The sequence below is a fragment of the Gossypium raimondii genome, chromosome 10 (assembly GCF_025698545.1).
Source record: "Gossypium raimondii isolate GPD5lz chromosome 10, ASM2569854v1, whole genome shotgun sequence".
NCBI lineage: Eukaryota > Viridiplantae > Streptophyta > Magnoliopsida > Malvales > Malvaceae > Gossypium > Gossypium raimondii.
Genome location: NC_068574.1, coordinates 61,792,732 through 61,812,952, shown reverse-complemented (window position 1 = coordinate 61,812,952; position 20,221 = coordinate 61,792,732). Strand labels below are relative to the sequence as shown.

The 20,221-nt window shown below is 31.6% G+C and overlaps 2 protein-coding genes across 6 annotated transcripts; both read left to right on the top strand.

Annotated features, from left to right (window-relative positions):
• The first annotated feature begins 995 nt into the window (after positions 1-995).
• LOC128034045 (uncharacterized) lies at positions 996-1,774 on the top strand. Its single transcript, XM_052622590.1, has 3 exons — positions 996-1,028; positions 1,279-1,383; positions 1,466-1,774. Exons 1-3 carry the CDS (start codon positions 996-998, stop codon positions 1,772-1,774), a joined length of 447 nt encoding a protein of 148 aa, XP_052478550.1.
• Positions 1,775-4,907: 3,133 nt separating this feature from the next.
• Positions 4,908-18,187, top strand: LOC105775772 (uncharacterized). 5 transcript variants are annotated; one of them, XM_052621840.1, is made up of 15 exons: positions 4,908-5,053; positions 5,180-7,710; positions 8,630-9,070; positions 9,194-9,892; positions 10,449-11,246; positions 11,347-11,838; positions 13,083-13,568; positions 13,676-13,806; positions 13,876-14,011; positions 14,178-14,939; positions 15,087-15,174; positions 15,285-15,337; positions 16,101-16,170; positions 17,022-17,074; positions 17,906-18,187. In XM_052621840.1, exons 2-11 carry the CDS (start codon positions 5,203-5,205, stop codon positions 15,111-15,113), a joined length of 6,480 nt encoding a protein of 2,159 aa, XP_052477800.1. In that variant the 5' UTR covers positions 4,908-5,053; positions 5,180-5,202; the 3' UTR covers positions 15,114-15,174; positions 15,285-15,337; positions 16,101-16,170; positions 17,022-17,074; positions 17,906-18,187. The 5 variants fall into 5 exon arrangements, with proteins under 5 accessions (XP_052477800.1, XP_052477802.1, XP_052477801.1 ...); XM_052621842.1 differs by lacking the exon at positions 17,906-18,187 and adding an exon at positions 17,376-17,631 and having other exon boundaries at positions 14,262-14,939; XM_052621841.1 differs by lacking the exon at positions 17,906-18,187 and adding an exon at positions 17,376-17,631 and having other exon boundaries at positions 14,178-14,933.
• The last annotated feature ends 2,034 nt before the right edge of the window (positions 18,188-20,221 follow it).

Here is a 20,221-nt window from a genome sequence, read left to right as displayed (position 1 = left end):
CATCATTGTGATGTATCATACGAAAAACTTTTAAAATATTAAAAATGAAAAATATAAAATTACAAAAATAATTAAAAATAGAAAAATGAAATTACAAAACTAAAAAATATAAAATTACTAAAATTTTAATTTATATTAAAATTTTAATATTTTAAAATTTATAAATCATAATTAATAGAACTTGAATATAAGATCGTTGTTTTTTAGAAGGATGTTTCATTTAAATAACTAAAAATTATTCAAATTCATCAGTAAAAGATCTAATCATAAATGTCGATTAATTGAATTATAAAAAAATTATTGTAAGTGATATCCTTCTATGAGACAACGATCTCATATTCAAACTTTATTAAATGTAATTTATAAAACTTTAAAAATATTAATTTTTTAATTTGTTTTATTTTTATATTTATATATATTGTAGTTTTATGATTGTATAATTTTTCTATTTTTAATAATTTTAAATATTTTTTGTATTTTTTATAATTTTTAAATATTTTTAAAGTTTCTTTAGATGACTGACATTAAGGATATTATTGTATGACATGCAGCAACATATGATTGGATGGTATCCCGGTTTCTTTTAACGTGCAAAGGATTGAAACAAAAATGTCTGACAATGTTAGGGACTAAATTGGGAACGTCTGATAATGGTAAGGACTGAATAAGCCAAAAACCCTTAAGAACCAAATTAGGAAAAGTGATATACTACAAAGGCTAAAATATGCATTAAACCTAACAAAACCAATAAGTATGGAATGTAATAATAAGGCATATTGCACTATAAAATACAAAATATAAGTTCAACATCAAAGATAAGATCGTTGGAAGGAACAACCATTAATCTCGAATATGGATAGTAAAATCGATATAAAAGATAAAATAATATTAAATTTTGAAAATTTGTAAAATGAAATATTTTAAATCTTAGTATTTAAATTTGAAAAAATCTATAAATATTTTTAATAATATAAAGATAAAATATATTAGAGCCGATGGTAAGGGGTGGGATGTTTCGCTTATTGATGGTTTGTTAACCCCTTCTGATGCCTCGCGTGTTCTACGATTACCGTAAGTTCCTTTTCTGTGCCCGATCGATGAATATGACATTTTGATCGTCGAGGTACTTATACGCTGAATTATAACTATAAACTTGCTGTTCGCAGCAGGTGGAGGGACTATGGCTGAGATTGTGGAACTCGTCCCTAGCGCCTAAGGTTAAAGACTTTATATGGCGTTGTCTGCGGAATTTTTTGCCGGTTTGGTGTCGGTTAGCAGAAAAGGGTTCTGCGGTCCTTGTCGACTGTGTTCGCTGCGGGGACTGATCAAGAGATCGATCATGTGTTTCTTGGGTGTCCGTTTGCTGCTTTGGTCTGGTCTTTGGTGAATATTGATGCCCCGAGCCTCCCTGTTTGACTGGCTTTGTAGTTTGCTGCTGGGTTCGGATGTTGACCGACTGGAGTAGGTGGCCGTCACGCTTTGGAGCCTTTGGTATTTTCGTAACTCTGCTGTCTGGAAAGCTTCTTTTGTGCCTTCGCAACAGGTTGTTTCTTTTGCTGCCCGTTTCATGCAGGATTGGGCAGCCTCGAGGAGCGCCTATGGCCGGCTCAAAGGGTTGTCTTTGGCTACTTTTTCAGCTGCTACCGTTTGGTCTCCGCCGCCGGCTGGCTTGGTTGAATGTAACGTTGATGCCGCCATCGATCACACTGCTCGGGTCTCTACCTTTGCTGCGATGGTTCGTAATGAATATGGTGATTTTGTCAAAGCAGTCTAACATTATTAAAATATACATATTCTCTCAACTACATTTCAAAGCTTTTGATATTTTAAATTAAAGCGTTAGCAAGTTGTCTTTAGTGCTTATGTCTAGCCCTATTCTCCCAATAATTTTAATTATATAAACTTTTATAAATTTAATTTGAAGAAAAGCTTCTGTTAAGTTATTACTTTTTTAATATGTAAGTTAGGTAAAAATATAAATTTTATTTAAAATTTTTATAAAGTGTCCATACTTTATAAATAATATAATTTTTGCCATAACTTTAAAGATATATTTTATAAATAAGTATATTATTATTTTTATAACATGTAGTATGAACACGTAAATAAGTTATGTCTATACTTTTTGACCTTAACTTTTATAAATAAGTATACTATAACACTTTTATAACATGTGAATTATTTTTCATAATATATTTTTTGACGATAACTTTAGAATTTCTTTGAAAATTTATATAGTATAATTTTTTGTTATAACTTTATAAAATACACATGAATTATTTTTATAATATAATTTTTAAAATTGATAATACAACTTTAGAATTTTTTTATATATAATTTCTTTGAAATGTTTACAACTCAGCGAACTACAAAGCCTCACAAGCTTTTGTCCTGGGAGTTACACCTTCAACTTTCCTTGTTTGGAAGAAGTGGTTGTGGAAAGGGGTCCTAAATTGAAGATCTTTTCTGAGGGAGTTTTAAGCACCCCGCAATTACAAAGAGTAAAACAGGAGACTTTCGATGAGAAAGGGCGTTGGACAGGTGACCTGAATACCACCATACAACAATTGTACACGGAAAAGGTACGGAGTTAATTCATAAGGCTAGCTAGCTTTCTCCTGTTATAACATTAAGAAGTTATTTTTTGTTATAACTTTATAAAATACACATGAATTATTTTTATAATATAATTTTTAAAATTGATAATACAACTTTAGAATTTTTTTATCATAATCATCCCAAACATTAATACATGCCCGTGTTAATAATATAATATGTATGACTTAAACTTGTATAAAAATAACTTCTTAATGTTAAAATTATGTATAGGTGTTTGAAAAACTATATATTATTCATGTAATTACTTCAATTCTCATATTCCAACTGCTTAAGTAATTTCTTTTATGTATTACTTAATTACTTAATTTCTTAGAATTCTTTCATAATTCAAATAATTATTTAATGTTTTAATTATATATATTTCTCAGTACTTTAGACTAATTACTTGATTTTTATAAGCTCTTTTTTGGAAATTACCTGCAAAAGTGCCAAAAGGAATTTCATCCACCAAGTCCCCCAAGTCAATAGAATGGGCAAATACAATAATAGGCCATACCGTGTTCTTTCTTTTGTCAGAGAAAATAAATTAAAAAATAGACTAAACTTTATACTCAACTTTAAAAATTTCAATTTAAACATTAACGTTTGAATTTATTTCTATTTTGGTCATTTGTGGTTAAATTCTTAACGAAAGGTTTTTTTAACTGGTATAATAATATATTTAGTCCTCAATACTTACATACTTTATCAATTTGATCCTACTTCTATATAATTTAATAAATTTAACACTTTGTATTTATAAATTCTATCAATTTGATCATCAAACTTTTAACTAAAACTTTTAGCTTTTAAAATAGAGATATTTCACATTTATAAATTTGTAAAACCTAAAAAAAAAAAACACTCCCTCAACTAATGAACCATTTTTCGAGCCACCTCTTGATACCAATGAGTTTACTCTTATTGTTAACCGTATGATATTTACTTCAAAATACATAAGTTATTGAAATTGGTCCTTGAAATGGAAAATTAAATCCAGAGTTAAAAATATGGTTTTGAAAAAATTCAATTATTTAATCAATAATTATATAATAAAAGAACATTTAATTTTTCATAAGAAAAAAATGTAAAAGAATTAATTGAATTTCCTTTTGTTACATTGATAATGATTTTTTAATTTTATAAATATATTAAGAGATTATTATGTATTCTATTTATTTTAATTTTAAATCCACAATAAGCAATATGTATCACTAATAATCTAATTTAGAGTCAAATCATTTACCAAATTAATTAAAATTAAAATTATACTAGTCTAAGTGAAATTTTATTTTCTTACAAACATTAAACTTATATAAATTATATTATTAAAATTTGTATTTCTATTACTTTTAATGGTATTCATTAATTTTTAACACTAACTTTTAAAATTTAAATAAAAGGATTATGTACCAAATTGGATTATTTCAACTATAAATAAAATAATTAATAGATATGAAATACCTCTATTTTAAAAGTTAAAAGCTATGGTTAAAAAGTTTGAGGATCAAACTAATAAAATATGTAAACGTGCAAGGTTATATTTACTTAATTATTTAGAATTAAGATAAAATTGATAAAATATGTAAATATTAAATACTAAATGTGTTATTATATCGATTAAAATAATATTTTATTATCAATTTAATTATTGGTGGTTAAAATAGAAATTAATTTTCATATTAATATCTAAATTATACACTTTTAAAATTAAAAGACCAAAATAAAAACATGAACATAATTAAGTAACCATCATGTATAAGTTACCCTTAAAAAGAAAAACAACAAAGATAAAAAGTCCGATAAATGACAAAACATCCTTATCGAGGCATTTAAGTGGGTCATCATGTCGTTGTCTCTTTCACTTTTGAGCTATAGTTTAGCAATGTTTTTAAAAAATATTTTGATAAATAAAATGTTAATATTAGACATGTTATTATTAAGTAATAAATATACATTTAAATAATATTTAAGTTAGTTAATATTATTATATTTTAGTAAAAATATAAAAAGTTATTATAACTTATTATTAATATTTTAAAATATAAAATATAAATATTTATAAAATTTAATTAGAATATATAAATTATATTTTAAATATTTAAATATAATCATTAAATTTTATAATTAGATATTAATATATTTGTATTATTTTAAAAATATTTTTATTTTAATTAATAATTTTAACATATTTATAATTGTAATTAAGTAAAAAAAATAGAAGAAAAAATATTATATTACGTGAAATTAGCAGTTTATTTAGGCGCTTAGCTTTACTACTCGCTTACTTTTTTGAACATACAATACAATTGAAACTTGCTTACTTTTAACATTGAGTTGCCTTTTGTCAAATTACTACTCGCTTTACTCTGTTAAGAAAAAAGAAGGAACAAAATTTTTGCTCGTTCTTAACTGGGAGAATTAATCGTTGAATCCTTCTCTTATATTTTGGAATGTACGCCATCTGCTTTCATTTGCTCTTACTTCTTACTACACTGAAGCTTTACTTTTTGCTCTTTTTTATTTGTAATTTTTTTCTTCTGGGTTTGTTTGATTTCTGTTTTTTGCTGTGGTTATTCAGTTTACTTGCTGTTTGCTCTCTCAATGGAGTCTGTTAGTGGCATCGTTAGCTGTATTGTCACTAAAGCTGCAGAGTATTTGATTTATCCTATCATAAACCATGTCAAATACCTTTCCAATCATCGGAAAAATGTTGAAACCCTCAAGCACCAAGCTGAGAAGCTGCAAGTTGCAAGGGACAGAGTGCAGCATTCTGTTGATGCAGCTTTACGAAACGGCAAAGAGATCGAAGGCGATGTTGACAAATGGTTGTCTGCAGTCGACACAAAGATCCTTGAACAAGTAGAGAAAGTGACGCAAGATGAAGAACAAGCAAAGAAAAAGTGTTTCGTTGGTTTGTGTCCTAATTTCTGGACTCGTTACAAGCTTAGCCTGAAAGCTGCAGAGGAGGCGAAGGCTGTTGCCGAGCTACTTGAACAGGGCAAGTTTGACGAGGTTTCTTATCCTGTGCCTCTGCAAGGTATCACTATCACACCATTTAAAGGGTACGAGGATTTTGAGTCAAGAACGTTGGTTTTGAATGGAATAATGGAGGCACTAAATGATGATAGCGTCAGCGTTATTGGGGTGCACGGTATGGGTGGGATCGGAAAAACAATGCTAGTCAAAGAAATCGCTAGAAAGGTCAAGGGCAATTTATTTGATTCGGTTGTCATAGCAACAGTAACTCAAGCCATTGACATTGAGAAAATTCAGAACAGAATTGCAGAGTTATTGGGCTTGAAATTTGAGGAGCAGAGTACTGATGTAAAGGCACTTCGACTACGAGAAAGATTGAAGAAAGAGAAGAGGGTTCTGGTTGTCTTGGATGACATTTGGGCAAAGGTTGATATTGAGGAAGTTGGGATCCCTTTGGGAGATGAGCACAAGGGATGCAAGTTGCTGCTAACTTCTAGAGAGCTAAATGTTTTATCAAATGGGATGGATGCTCAGAAATGTTTTGCAATAGGGTTTCTAAATGAAAAGGAGGCCTGGGACCTGTTCAAGAAGAAGGCTGGCGGTTGTGTTGAAAGTTGCGATTTGAAGCCTATAGCTATGGAAGTAGCCAAAAAATGTGCAGGATTGCCCATAGCCATTGCGACAGTTGCAGGGGCTTTGAGAAACAAAAGATTGTTTGAGTGGAAGAATGCTTTACGAGAACTAGAGAGGCCTTCATCAAGCAACTTCACGGGGATAGCTGCAGCATATTCAGCTATTGAGTGGAGTTTTAATTATTTAGAAAGTGAGGAAGTTAAGCTGACTTTCTTGCTTTGCTGTGTAATAGGCCATAATGGTCTGGTTGAGAAGTTGATGAGATATACTGTGGGTTTGGGTTTATTTGGTGGTGTCAACACTCTGGAAGAAGCTAGAAATGAAGTATTGACGGTTGTGGCTAATCTCAAAGCGTCTTCCCTGTTGCTTGATAGTTATGATGATGAGCACTTTGATATCCATGATGTTGTTTGGGATGCTGCTTTAGCTATTGCTTCGAGGGACTACCTTATGCTTGTTTTGAGAGATCATATTCCAAAGGAGTGGTCCGATAAGGCGAAAATGAACAGCTTGAGAGTGATAAGCTTACCTTGTCCTCAAATTGTAGCCGAGCTTCCTAAGGAGATGGAGTATTCAGGTCTTTCCTTTTTTCTTATGGCCCATGATGATTCAGTGGCAATTCGTCCCGATTTTTTCAGACGAATTGAAAGTCTCAAAGTCTTGGATTTACCTTCATATTCCTATCTACCTGACTCAATTAATCACCTCATAGACCTTCGCATGTTATGTCTAAGAGGATGTCTAGTTGAAGACATAACCATCATTGGAGAGCTCAAAAATTTAGAAATCCTTGACCTTGCTTTCTCATGGATCAAAGAACTACCCAAGGAGATAGCACAATTGACTCGGTTAAGGTTGTTAGATTTGAGTGAGTGTAGAGAACTCAAAATCATCCCACCAAATGTCTTATCAAGTTTGTCTAAATTAGAAGAATTATATATGGAGGGAAGCTTTGCTGAATGGGAAAATGAAGGCGTGGTTGACAACGATAGGAGAAACGCAAGCCTTGACGAATTAAATAGTTTGCCTCGTCTAACTACTTTATATGTTCATATTCCTGATGCTCAAATGATTCCAAAGCATCGGTTCATTGAGACATTAGACAGATACATGATTTTTGTAGGTGATTATAATGTGTACGAGTGGTGCCAAAAACATGAATGTTTGAGAACATTGAAGCTCAAGTTATATACAAACATTGATTTGGATAATGGGGTGAAAATGTTGTTGAAAAAGACTCAAGATTTGTACCTAGACCTAGATGGAATCCAAGGCATCAAGAATGTACTTGAGGAGTTAAATAATGGGGAAGATTTTCCATATTTAAAGAGAGTCCATGTCAAAAATGGTAAGCAGGTCCAATATATCACAATGAACAAAATTGGGTTTTCTGAATTACGTTCCATAACACTTGAGTATTTGCCACAACTCATTAGCTTTTGCTCTCAAGACGAAAGGTATTCCATGAGTTCTGAGCCCTTACCACTTTTCAATAAACAGGTATTTGTTTGTTTATTTGGCTCCTATATGTATTTTCTTATACACCCTTTTTTATACTCCAGTTATTTAGTAGCGCCATCAAAAGTATTAATTAATAGATAATTATTTGCAGATATTTAATTTCAATGAGAACTCAAGTCATATGTTTCTAATTGATACTTTAGAATAAAAAATATTACATGTTGTAGTTTTTCAATCCTGCTTGTGTGGTTAAAATTTTTTACTATATGTAATGTGTTTGATTGAGTTGGAGTCCGACTCAACTTGATATCAATCCGGTTATGGAAGTTACTTAAAAATCAGTTTTAAGAAAGTAATGAATATTAATATAATGGTGTTTTTGTTTTTTAATATTTTTAGACGAAATGTTTAAATTAAATAATTAAAAATGTACTGTTGTGCTCTGTTGAGAGCTAGCTTGCCAGGAGCGGCTGCCTTGAGAGCTTGGTTCATGGAGCCGAAAGAGTCTTGACCATATGTGGACATACGACCACCCACCAAGAGGTGACATAGAGTGCCTCCCATAGATGTATGGTCAAGGCACTCTAGGCTCAATGAACCATGTCCTTAGGACAGCCGCTTATGGTACGCTGGCTCTTGACAGAACGCAAGAGACAAAACCCTTCCTATGGGACAATACCTTTGAGTGTTAGGGGACTAGATTGGCTGCCTGTTAGATGAAACTTCAAAAACTTCTATCGAAGGAGCTGACCCCTCAACAAGAATAAAAAAAAAATTGTCCAATGGTTTTCACTTTTCAGGGCTCAAAAATATGTTTCAAAGTTGAAACCTAACTCGGACTGAAATTGTCTTTAAAGTTGAAAATCATGTTTCCAAAGTATGTTGCATACCTTCTTTCCCTTTCTCTTCTAAATTTTAGATTTTTAAGAAGAAATGAATTGTGTGTAAATGTGTGCAGTTTGTTTCCCGTCACTTGGAAAGCTTGCAATTGTGTTCCATTAACATCAAAAGAATATGGCATAACCAAACATATCCTTGGCTTTCGAATTTGACGAGCTTATTCATCAATAAATGCGGTAACTTGGAGCATCTGTTATCACCCTCTCTCGCCAACAGTATGGTGCAGCTCCAACGATTTCAGATATTGGATTGTGAGTCCTTAAGGGAGATAATATTTATAGAGAAACTAGAAGAAGAAAAGATAGATGTTATTTGTTTCCCTCGATTAAATTTCCTGCGTATAGAGGGCCTTCAAAACCTCATTTTCTTTTGCTCAAGAAATTATAATGTCGAATTCCCCTTGTTGAAAGAGCTAGAGATTGAGGCTTGCCCAAAATTAAAAGAATTCATTTGTCAAACCAGTACTAAATCCAGCATACAAGCTCTCTTCAGTGAGAAGGTAATTTATTTATTTAATTCATTTGTCTTACACTCTTATATAATTCAGCTGATTTGTCCTCTTTTTTTTGCCTTCATTATATGAGCTAACTTTGGTATGGGCATGAATTGTATATATGAATAGGTTGCAGTACCTAGCTTGGAAAGGATGACAATCTCCTACTTGAGTTATGTGAAGATGATATTTGATAATGAGCTAGCACCAGGTTCCTTTTGCAAATTAGAAGAAATAACTGTTGCTTTTTGTGATGAGTTGTTGACTATTTTTTCATCTAAATGTCTCATCAGAGTATTTAACTGTTTGCAAATGCTTCAAGTGTGGAGATGTGAATCACTAGAACATATATTTGAGGTCAGAGGGTTAAATACCAACAAAGTACATGCTGCAGATTCTCAACTAAGCCCAGAATTGAAGCATGTTGATCTCCAAGGCCAAGAGATTCTTACCTTTCAAAATCTACGACAAGTAGTTCTTGAGGACTGTTGGAGTCTGAAAAATCTATTTCCAGTGTCAATAGCCAAACATCTTCCACAACTTGAACATTTAAGGATAAGTAGATGTGGGGTGGAGGAGATTGTATCGGCAGGGGAAGGAGTGGAGGAGCAGCCTGTGAGGTTTAAGTTTCCCAAATTGTCTTCACTTGAGGTTACAGACTTAGAAAAGCTCAAATGTTTCTATAAAGGGCAACATGCAATAGTCTGGCCCATGTTGAAAAAAATGAGAACAGATTCTTCTACTTTGCGAAAGATAGTGCCTTCAGAACATCTTAGATTAATCCAAGAGACAAATGGAAATGGGAAGCCAGTTTTGCTGGTTGAGGAGGTACGTATATTACTACAAATATATTTCTTTTCCTGATTTAAACCACTGCCACACGCATCTTAAGTCCTTATATATGCCATGGTAATGCATTTTAATTAACTGAATCTTATATAAGTTCGATGGGCATTACATATTCTACATAAACTTTAATTTTTATGCAGCAAGCCTTTATGCAATGGTAAAACACATTGTGCTCTCAGGAGAAAAACTCAAATTTAAACATTAAGGATGACATTATTAGGAGGAGCATCCATGAACTTTGAAAGAGTCTTCATGAACCTTAAAACTAACCTAGAGGATACTTAACTGTACTAAAAGAAAACCTTTTGTTTTGATTACATTGTTGTGCCTATATATGAGCATTAAGTAGTCTTTGTCCTAAACAGTGATAGTATATCCATTTTAATTTAGACTTGCTATTCTTCCATGGCTCTCAAGTTGTGTATGAGGTGTTGTGTTTTCTTAAAATAAAAAATTCTTCTATTTTTGGATTCATTTGATTTAAGCATGCAGACCCACACTGATCCTGGCTTGTGTATGTTTTATGGTTTTTAAGGTCTTTCCCAATTTAGAGGAACTGCAGGTAGTAATATTAGGTGATATGGATCAGTTTCCACCGGACTTGTTTCACAACATTAAGCTTTTTCGACTGAGTTGTTCCTCCCATGGTGGATCTTCTTATATATTTCCTTTCCTCCGAAGATTCTACAATCTGGGAACTCTTTTGCTTTCTGGTTTTGATTTTAAAGATGTAGTCCATTGTAAAGGAGATGCTAGGACTCTCACACGAATAAAAAATCTGAAATTGCAATGTTCTAGAAATCTTAAACACGTATGGAGGAAAGATTCAGTGCTTGGTTATATTCTTTCTAATCTCCAAACACTTGAAGTCTGGAATTGTGAGGATTTTATAAATATCGGAGCGTGGTCATTATCTTTTCAAAATCTCACAACTTTGCACGTGTCATTTTGCAAAATGATGAAAAACCTGGTAGCTCCATCTGTAGTTGAGAATCTGGTACAATTAACAACAATGAGGGTAAAAGGGTGCACCAAAATGACAGAAATAGTGGCACACGAGGGAGACTACCATCAGACGATAGTTGCTGGTAAATTGAAATGTTTACAACTCAGCGAACTACAAAGCCTCACAAGCTTTTGTCCTGGGAGTTACACCTTCAACTTTCCTTGTTTGGAAGAAGTGGTTGTGGAAAGGTGTCCTAAATTGAAGATCTTTTCTGAGGGAGTTTTAAGCACCCCGCAATTACAAAGAGTAAAACAGGAGACTTTCGATGAGAAAGGGCGTTGGACAGGTGACCTGAATACCACCATACAACAATTGTACACGGAAAAGGTACGGAGTTAATTCATAAGGCTAGCTAGCTTTCTCCTGTCCTGGTACAATTATTTTTTGAATTATGAATGTAATAATATGGATGGATTTATTGTTTTAGGGTGGATTCAATGGCCCACGTGATTTGAACATTTCTGACACATTTCCAAAGTTAATAGAAACATGGAAAAGGAACCCTCAAGAAATTTTGGAGTTGCAGAACCTTAGAGAAATGGAGTTTTATAAATGTAGCAGCTTGAAGTACATTTTTACCCCGTCTATGCTTTTGAGCCTCAAGCAACTAGACAGGATAGAAGTAAAGGAATGCAATACAATGGAACAAGTGATTAGGGAGGAGGAGGAAGCAACCATACATAAGTTGACATTTCCAAAGCTCTCCTTCGTAAAAATAGAGGCTTGTTCCAACTTGACAAATTTTTATTTGGGAAGTCGACCTCTTGAATTTCCTAAGTTTATTGATATTACGATAGTTGACTGTCCAAAAATGACTGCATTTTCATCCTCAGTTTCAAGAGAGTGTGGCGATGCAAGTGAAAATGTGGTTGGTGAGGGGGACATCGACAATAATACTGCAAATTTTTTTAGCGACAAGGTCAGTTTGGTATTTAATATTTATCTGCACAACTTATTTCATATTTTCTTTTTATTTGATCAATTTATGAGTTTGTCTGGTCTACACATATATATGAATGGTGATAATTCATATATCAAAATCTAATGGATAAAAAAATAATTTTAAGGAAACTTATAAAAATATAAAACTTATAAATAATTCATAAAAACTTATAAATATTATTAAAACTCAAAAATTCTAAAAATATTGAAAATATTATATACTTATATAAATTATAAAATTATAAAAAAATCATAAAACTTATTAAATATTAATATATATTTTAAAAAAATCATTTATTGGTTCCTCATTTTAGAAACTAAACTCTTAACATCAGAATAAACATGTGACATCATATCAACCCTTGGATAATGGGTGTAGTCATCACAATATTTTATGCAAACATATGCTAATATTTGTAACCATTGGATTATGAATTTTGGTTTTATAATATCTAATCGTACCAAAATTCTTTATAGTATATAATATTTAGCAAACACTTTTCAACCTTTCAAGGTTATTGTACTATACTTAAAAATTGAAGATAAAAATTCAAAAACAAAAATTGCAAATTAGTAATAAAAAGTAGAGGGTTGTGCAGTTTTCGTTTTATCTATGGAAGGTAGAGAACATTTTATTCAACATGAAATTATTCCCATTATTCAATGGTTGATCTGATACCACGTGTTCATTTTGATTTTAGGGTTTAATTTACAAATTGAGGAAGTAATAATAACTTTTCTTTTAAAAAAATTATAAGTTCTTATAATATTAATAAGTTTTTGATTTTTAAAAACTTTATAAGCTTATATAAAATTTTAAATATGTTTTATTATTTTTATTAGTTTTTCTTAATGATTTTTTATTTTTAGGGTTTTTAAATTTTATATATTTTTATAATTGTTATAAGTTTATATAAATTTTAATATTTTTTATTTTTTTAAAATGTTTTATTAGAAAGAAATATTAAATCAGGGGTTGTCAAGTGTGGTTTATTAGGAGATAGAGAAAGAAGCTCAAGTTTTATAGAAAAAGGCTTTTTTCTTTTATTATAAAAAAAAAAATCAAATTAGACATTTCATCTAAACAAAAAAGGTCCACGACTGTCGAGCGACTTGATGTTTGAATATTATTAATCCTCATACTCGTCTTGTGATTTTGATTGTATTTATAAGTAAAGGAGGAGGAGTGATGTTATCTTACAATGAGATTTATGTTTGCAGGTTGTCATTCCCCTTCTGATGGATCTGAAATTGTCCTCCGTTAACATTCATAACATATGGCACTACCCATCTTCCTCATCTCTCGGACACTTGTATCATTTGCGGGTGGAGGGGTGTCACAATTTGAAATACCTGTTTCCCTCCTCCTTAGTAAAACATCTTGTGCAACTCAAAATCCTTCAAATCTGGGACTGTAATATGATGGAACAAGTAATCTTCACGGATGGATTGGGTGCAGAAGATCAATGGAGGAATCAAACGATTTTCTCTAAACTAGATTTGCTGTCTCTGAAAGACCTTCCCAAACTCACAAGTTTCTGCTTTCAAAATTACTCTGAATTCCCATGCTTAACAAATTTAAGGCTAAAAAAATGTCCTTTTCTAAAAGCATTCATCTCTATATCTGTATCCAGAGATGAACCTCGAGCTGACCACCATCTACAAGCAAGTAACTTGGGTCATAACTCTGCTGTCCTCAATGAAAAGGTCATTTCTTCTTCTTTTACTTTACCATTCTTCTCCCTTTACTTCTTTCATTAATCTTATTCATTTAAACATATTTCAGTTATTAACCCAATCAAATAATTTATTAGGTTGTTTTCCCTAGTTTGGAGAAGTTGCAGATTCAAAATTGTGATTCCTTAGAAGAAATAATTGAGGCACAAGGACTGATTGCAGATACATCAACTACTCAATCTATTGTGCGAGAAACTACGACGATTAGGTTTGTATTTCCCAAACTAATATACCTTAGGTTGAATACGGTGCCGAGATTGAAAAGTTTCTGCTCTAGGATGCATACCACCCAATGGCCATCATTGAAACATATGGAGGTTATTGAATGCCCCAAAGCACACATATTTGCTCTAAAATGTCCTAAGAGTCAAGTTGAAATCTCAAACCAACAACCCCTGTTTTGCGTCAATGAGGTATGTTCACAAACAGTTCACATTCCATGGTGTTATATATAATTCATTACTTGAGATTATATCCATATCAAGTGAGATTATCACTGTAACTAATATTGTCACCTTCTCTCTGTTACTTAAATTTAAAACTCTTTAACCAATGTTTAATATATTTGCTGTTGTCTAGGACACTTTCCCTGTCTTAGAAGAATTAACACTGAAAATGAATGATATGATGAAGGGGATATGTGATGGACAACTCTCATTGCAGTGTTTCCCAAACCTTAAACTTCTTAACCTCCATTGCTTTCCGGAGACATCCACTACTCTTCCATATTGCTTCATTCAGTCACTACCAAAGCTTCAAAAGCTTGTTATAAACAATGCTTCCATTTCTGAAATAGTCTGGTCTGAAGGACTCAGCGACAAGGGAAGGCGGACATCAGCATTCTATCAGTTAAAGGAATTGAGGTTGTCTAAACTTCCGCAGTTGACATTAAAGACTTTTCAACCATCTTTGCTGTCTTTCAAAAAGCTAACAACTCTAGAAGTTATAAGCTGCCATGGATTCATCAATTTAATGGCATGCTCAACAGCTAAGAGCCTGATGCTACTAGAAAGATTGAGCGTAGCTGATTGTGAGATGATAGAGGAAATCATAGCATGTGAGGGTGAAGAAATACAAGGCAGCATTATTTTTCCCAAACTGAAGTATTTGAAACTAAGTGGTCTGCCACGTCTAGCAAGCTTTTCCTCGACACATCACTCGTTAGAGTTCCCTGTCTTGCAAATGGTAATGGTGACAAAGTGCCCAAAAATGAGAAAATTCTGTCAAGGAGATTTAAGCACCTCAAATCTACAACAAATGCATGTAGCAAGAGATGAGGAAGATGAACTATGGTGGGAAGGCGACCTTAACACTACCATAAAACAAATGTTCCAAGTAATGGTAAAAATCATTTTAAAGTATTTCAAGTCTTTAACTTTTAATAACATAACGAATATAAATTGCTATTTGGTGCATTTGCATACATGGTTAATTGAACAGTTCTTGGTTTTACCTTTCTTTATAATTGTTTATTTTGGTCATGCACAGGATGTGCAAAATTCTCAGGTGACTTAAGGAAATATGTTTGGGTGCTTCTGAGACAAAAGCTTAGTTTCATTTCAGTTCAAAACAAATGGTAATTTACTCTTCTATTTTCATTTATCTGCTTTATTAACCTTCATCATGGCTTAACTAATGCTTTACAGAAGCTACAAAGTGATGATGGAGATGCCTTTTTCATTGTAGGTTGAGTTGCTCTATTGATGTATGGGTCTGCAATTTTCCTCCGAACCTAAAAGGTTGTTTCACTTTTTGCAAATCTATTATTTGAACTGCTCCATTTCACATTACTTTCTCTCTTTCATCAAACAGCAATTAAAGTATCTAAAATCTTATCACAGAGTTTTTATGCTCATCAAGATCACACAAAGCGTACACATTGGTCATCATCATTGTCATTGAACAGTAGTTTTTCTGCTCACGTAATTCATACATAGGCCATCGCAATTTTGAAAATTTCCTGCATCCACCAATCTTTAAAAACAACCAGCTGAGCTTAATAATATTCCCTGTCTAGCAAAGATCAAGAAAAGAAAACACCTGCTTCATGAAACACTCAGCTCAAATTCATTATTCATACCATTAATGTTTAATGAGAAAATATCGTGGTTTCGCAATCGAACTCCAAACATTAGCCTTCAAAAATTTATGCTCCAACCCTCGTAATCACTTCCTATACCTTAATCCATCCTTGCTTTCAAGATAATTAATTCACTAATTGTAATACCCCCAATTTTTTTAAATGAATGCCCAATTAATTATTTGATCCATTAGTTATTTTTTTTATCAAGCTCAAATTTATGTGTATTTTATAGCGTTTGTTCTTTTGTATAAAAGAATAGGGGAAAAATCACTTATGCTATTTTCTTTTGGACGGTGGTTTTGATAATTTGGCAAATCGATCTTAGTTTTCAACTATTAAGATGAGTTTTGGTTTATATTTGTTGAAATCTTTGCCCATGTATTTTATTTGGGTTAATTTTATTGTTCGCCACATTTCAGTGACTTTCCGGTGAGATTTCGGTGACATTGTTGGTACCAAATGAAAGTTCTTTTCAAGATTTTTCAAATGGTATGTATGAGATCCATTTTGATCGAGTAGTTTAGGAGAAAATTTTTAAAAGTTTATGATGTGTGGGTTTTTGATAGTTTTGAGTAGTCGATTTTGATGCACAAAAAATCCATCATTAGGTGTTCATTTGTTCCGAAATTTAGATGTTTTTCATAGTATGGGGTTTGTTTTTTTATGTGGTATTTGTTATCTTGGTCATATGAGGCCCCAAAGTAGGCTAGTCAAAACTGTTAACCCAGAAAATCTGTGCAGATTGTGATGATTTCTTATGTTTTGACTTTTGAAACTTAAGTTTTTGGTAACTGATTTTGACAAAACAAGTTTCCCAAAGTAGGCTAGTCAAAACTGTTAACCCAGAAAATCTGTGCAGATTGTGATGATTTCTTATGTTTTGACTTTTAAAACTTAAGTTTTTGGTAATTTGACAAAACTAAGTTTCTCAGTTTTACTATTACATTAATTCTTTAAATTATGTTTTTATACTGCCAAAACCAAGTAAGTTGTTAGTTTGAATTGCTTCAAGTGAGTCAAAATAGTGAAGTTTAGAATTTCAAAATTTTGATTTTTAAAATATTTTCTGTTTGAATATATATTCTTTGGTTGGAACTCCAACCATACTAAACAGATTTTTATTAATTTATTGAATTTTCTTAAAATATGTATGTATTTTATTAAATTTGATTTACTTACTTTTGAAGTAAAGAATAGTTTAATTAAACTATATAATTGTGTCTTAGTTAGGGGAATTGTCACAATGAAATGTCATAGGATTACCGCATAAAGCCATACCTTTTAAGCCTTTGATTTATTGATTGAATTCTGATTTTTCAAGTTCCATTCTTAAATTTTAGGCTATTAGTGGACTTGTGAAATTTGTCACTCAAGTGTTGATTCAGCAGACTAGGTAAGTGACTCGGTATTCTTTTGGTGTTTAATACTCGAAAAATCAACTTCAAACTATCTATGTTATTTATGCAATATATGATATTTTGTTCATATTTTGTGAAAATTGGGTTAAGTATGTTAGTATGGATTTAAAATTGCAATGTTTAATTTTGAATTATTTAAGTTGTATGTTTTTTTATACTTGAAATTATATAGCAAAATATAATTGAATACCATATATATAGCAAAAGCTAGATCTAATAACATATTTCTAAAATGATCCTACTAATTTGGGCTTTTTATGGTTTTTAATTTAGTAGGGACTAAATTGAAGGCAAAAAGAAATTTGGGGAAAAAGTGTGAAATTAAAGACAAAATGGTTCAGCATGCGAAATAGGGAAGAAGTGGTGCCGAAAATACAAAGTGTGAAACACTTGGGGCAAAAATTCAAAGAAGAGATTTATGAATATAAGACTTCATTTAAATATGAATTTTATTTTTAAAATTATTGTTAGGATTATTATGATATTGTTTAATTTAATTTCAAATTATATCAGATTATACCAGATTATGCAAGTCTTGTGTGATTATACCAGATGTAGTAGGCACTGCAGCATGAAGCATGCATAGCAGAAATTGCCATTGGTTTATACTTATGGAGTCTCCATAAGCATTATCTTATTGCCCCTTAATCTCCTCAACAAATGCATCAAACCTGTCATTTGTTCCATTAAGCTAATAGGCATGCAGATTGATAGATTGTTCATTTTGTATATTTTTCGTGCTTAACTCAACTTGTTTTTGAATTAGTTCCTGCTAATTGATGAATTTTATGTTTAAATATTGACAGAGATGAAATTTGAGTGCTTTAAATCAAAGACAAGCAAAGAAGGAATTAAATTGAAGCATGAGAAATAGAACAGGGACCGAATCATAAATTTGAGACATTTGAGGGTCTGATCAAATTTTAACCTTGTAAAAGTCAAAATTAGAAATGAAATATGATATTAATTTATGCAGTTAGTAATATGTGGAACAAGCTTAAAATTAGCGTATGATTTATGTATAAATAGGTGGTGTGGTACAATTGAAAGGCAGCTTAATTTACCTACATTACTATTTACTACTGTTTACCACTATTTAGAGTTATTTTATTGTAGGAATTATTTTTATTTGATAATTTCGACACCTTCAATGAAACATTGAGGGTGGTGAGAGATATGTACCTTGGCAAATTACACTTGCTTGGTTGCCATCTATATTTAACGTAAAGATTATTAGGGCGGCCATACTTGAGGCAATTAAACTCCTTGTGAATGAGAGGATAGGAGCTGTCATACACCCACTTACCTTCATATACATTGCAACAACCATTGGCATTTTCTAAACTGGTGTGTCATTAAAAGCACCAAAAATAATCTATCTCTATAAAATAATGAGAAGTATAGTAGAAGGGAAGTAGGGCCAAATCTTCAGGGATTAGATTTGCACAACTTCTTATTCCTCGAGATCTCGGTCACAATCGTTCCCAAGAAAAAAGCAATGTACTTGGAAAAAAATAGAATTAAAGATATAGAAGGGGTGAAGTTGTATAAATTGAAATCGGAATTGTAAAGAGAAATAGAATTGAGAAAATAGTTTCTTTAATTAAGAGATTCTAGCCTCCGTTGTCTCGATCCTCCTTGGGTTTAATCCTCGGCTTTTAGGTGATCCTTCTCATGACAGAATAAGCTAGTTATAGTGGAAGAGGACGCCTACGACCACCAGCTCCACTTAGATTTTAGCCTTACGATTTAGAGGAACCTGACTCTAGCCAATTGCCACTTTTGTAGGACCATCTTACACTAGATCATCACTTCTCAATGGCGAACGCCACGCCATCTTGTCTCTTGGGCTCGACAACTACTGATGCAGTAAGCTAACAAATCGACTGTGTAACCTTCCCAAAACATATAAAGCGGCCGCCTTTGCACAAGATAAAAATATCACTTTTGGAAGGACATGGACGAAAGCATCAGTCTCGTAATGTGGAGAAGCGATAAATACTCGTTGAAAAGGTTAAGTGCGAATTATAAGCCTCATAAACCTTTTTTGAGAAATCTCGACAACCTTTGGCTAGATGAGTTTAGTGGCTCATGCTTTTCGGGAAAAAAGAAATAAGTTTAATAAAATGAAATTTTATTAAATAACAAAATGAACAAAGATCAAGAACTTCAGGGAGACAAAATTTTTTACAAAAAAGATTAGTGCAATTTGTGTCGCTTCATCCCCTATTTATAGTACATGAAAAACTTAGTTTGTTCCTATTTAAACTCTAAAGGATAAATAAAGATAAAAGCTGAAATTAAATCTAAATAATAATCTTAACAATAATTCTAATAAAATTTAAATTTAAATATAAATAGAGTCTTATGTTTATAAATCTCTTCTTTGAATTTTTCCCCCAAGTCTTCCACACTTTGTATTTTTGGCACCACTTCTTTCCTATTTCGCATGTTGGCCCATTTTGTCCTCAAATTCACTCTTTTTGCCCTCAAATTTCCTTTTTCCTGCAATTTAGTCCCTACAAGATAAAAAATCATAAAAAGCACAAATTAATAGGATCGTACTCAAAATAAATATGTAATTAATACATAAAAATATGTCATTTTAGAGTATTATCATAACATAGAAATGAAATGGTGAGAAAGCTAAGAGCAATAAGAGAGTATGGTCTTCTTGTCCTTGAAAACCCCATTAGAGAGGAGAAAAAATTAAGACTAAAGTGTGAAAAACAATAAATATTAGAAGCTAAATTTATTGTTATGCCTAAAAAAATTAAAAACTTATCGTGTCAAACTTTAGAGATTAAAATTATTTTAAGATATTTAATCCTATTAACATTTGGGTTAATAAATGAAGGTTAGTCAACATTTAGTTCCGAACATGACATTTTCTTTTAATTTGATCTGTAATTTTTTTTCACATAATTTTAAATTTTAATAATTTTTCTCAATTTTGAACGTAGCACTCTAGTATTTGTGACACCTCATTAGTTAACTAATTATATATTTAATTATATATATGTTACTTTCTTGATATTTTAATAAGTTCACACCCACTTATATACTTACTTCGATTATTGATTTAATTTATGTGAAGCATAAATTATCATTCTTATATAAAA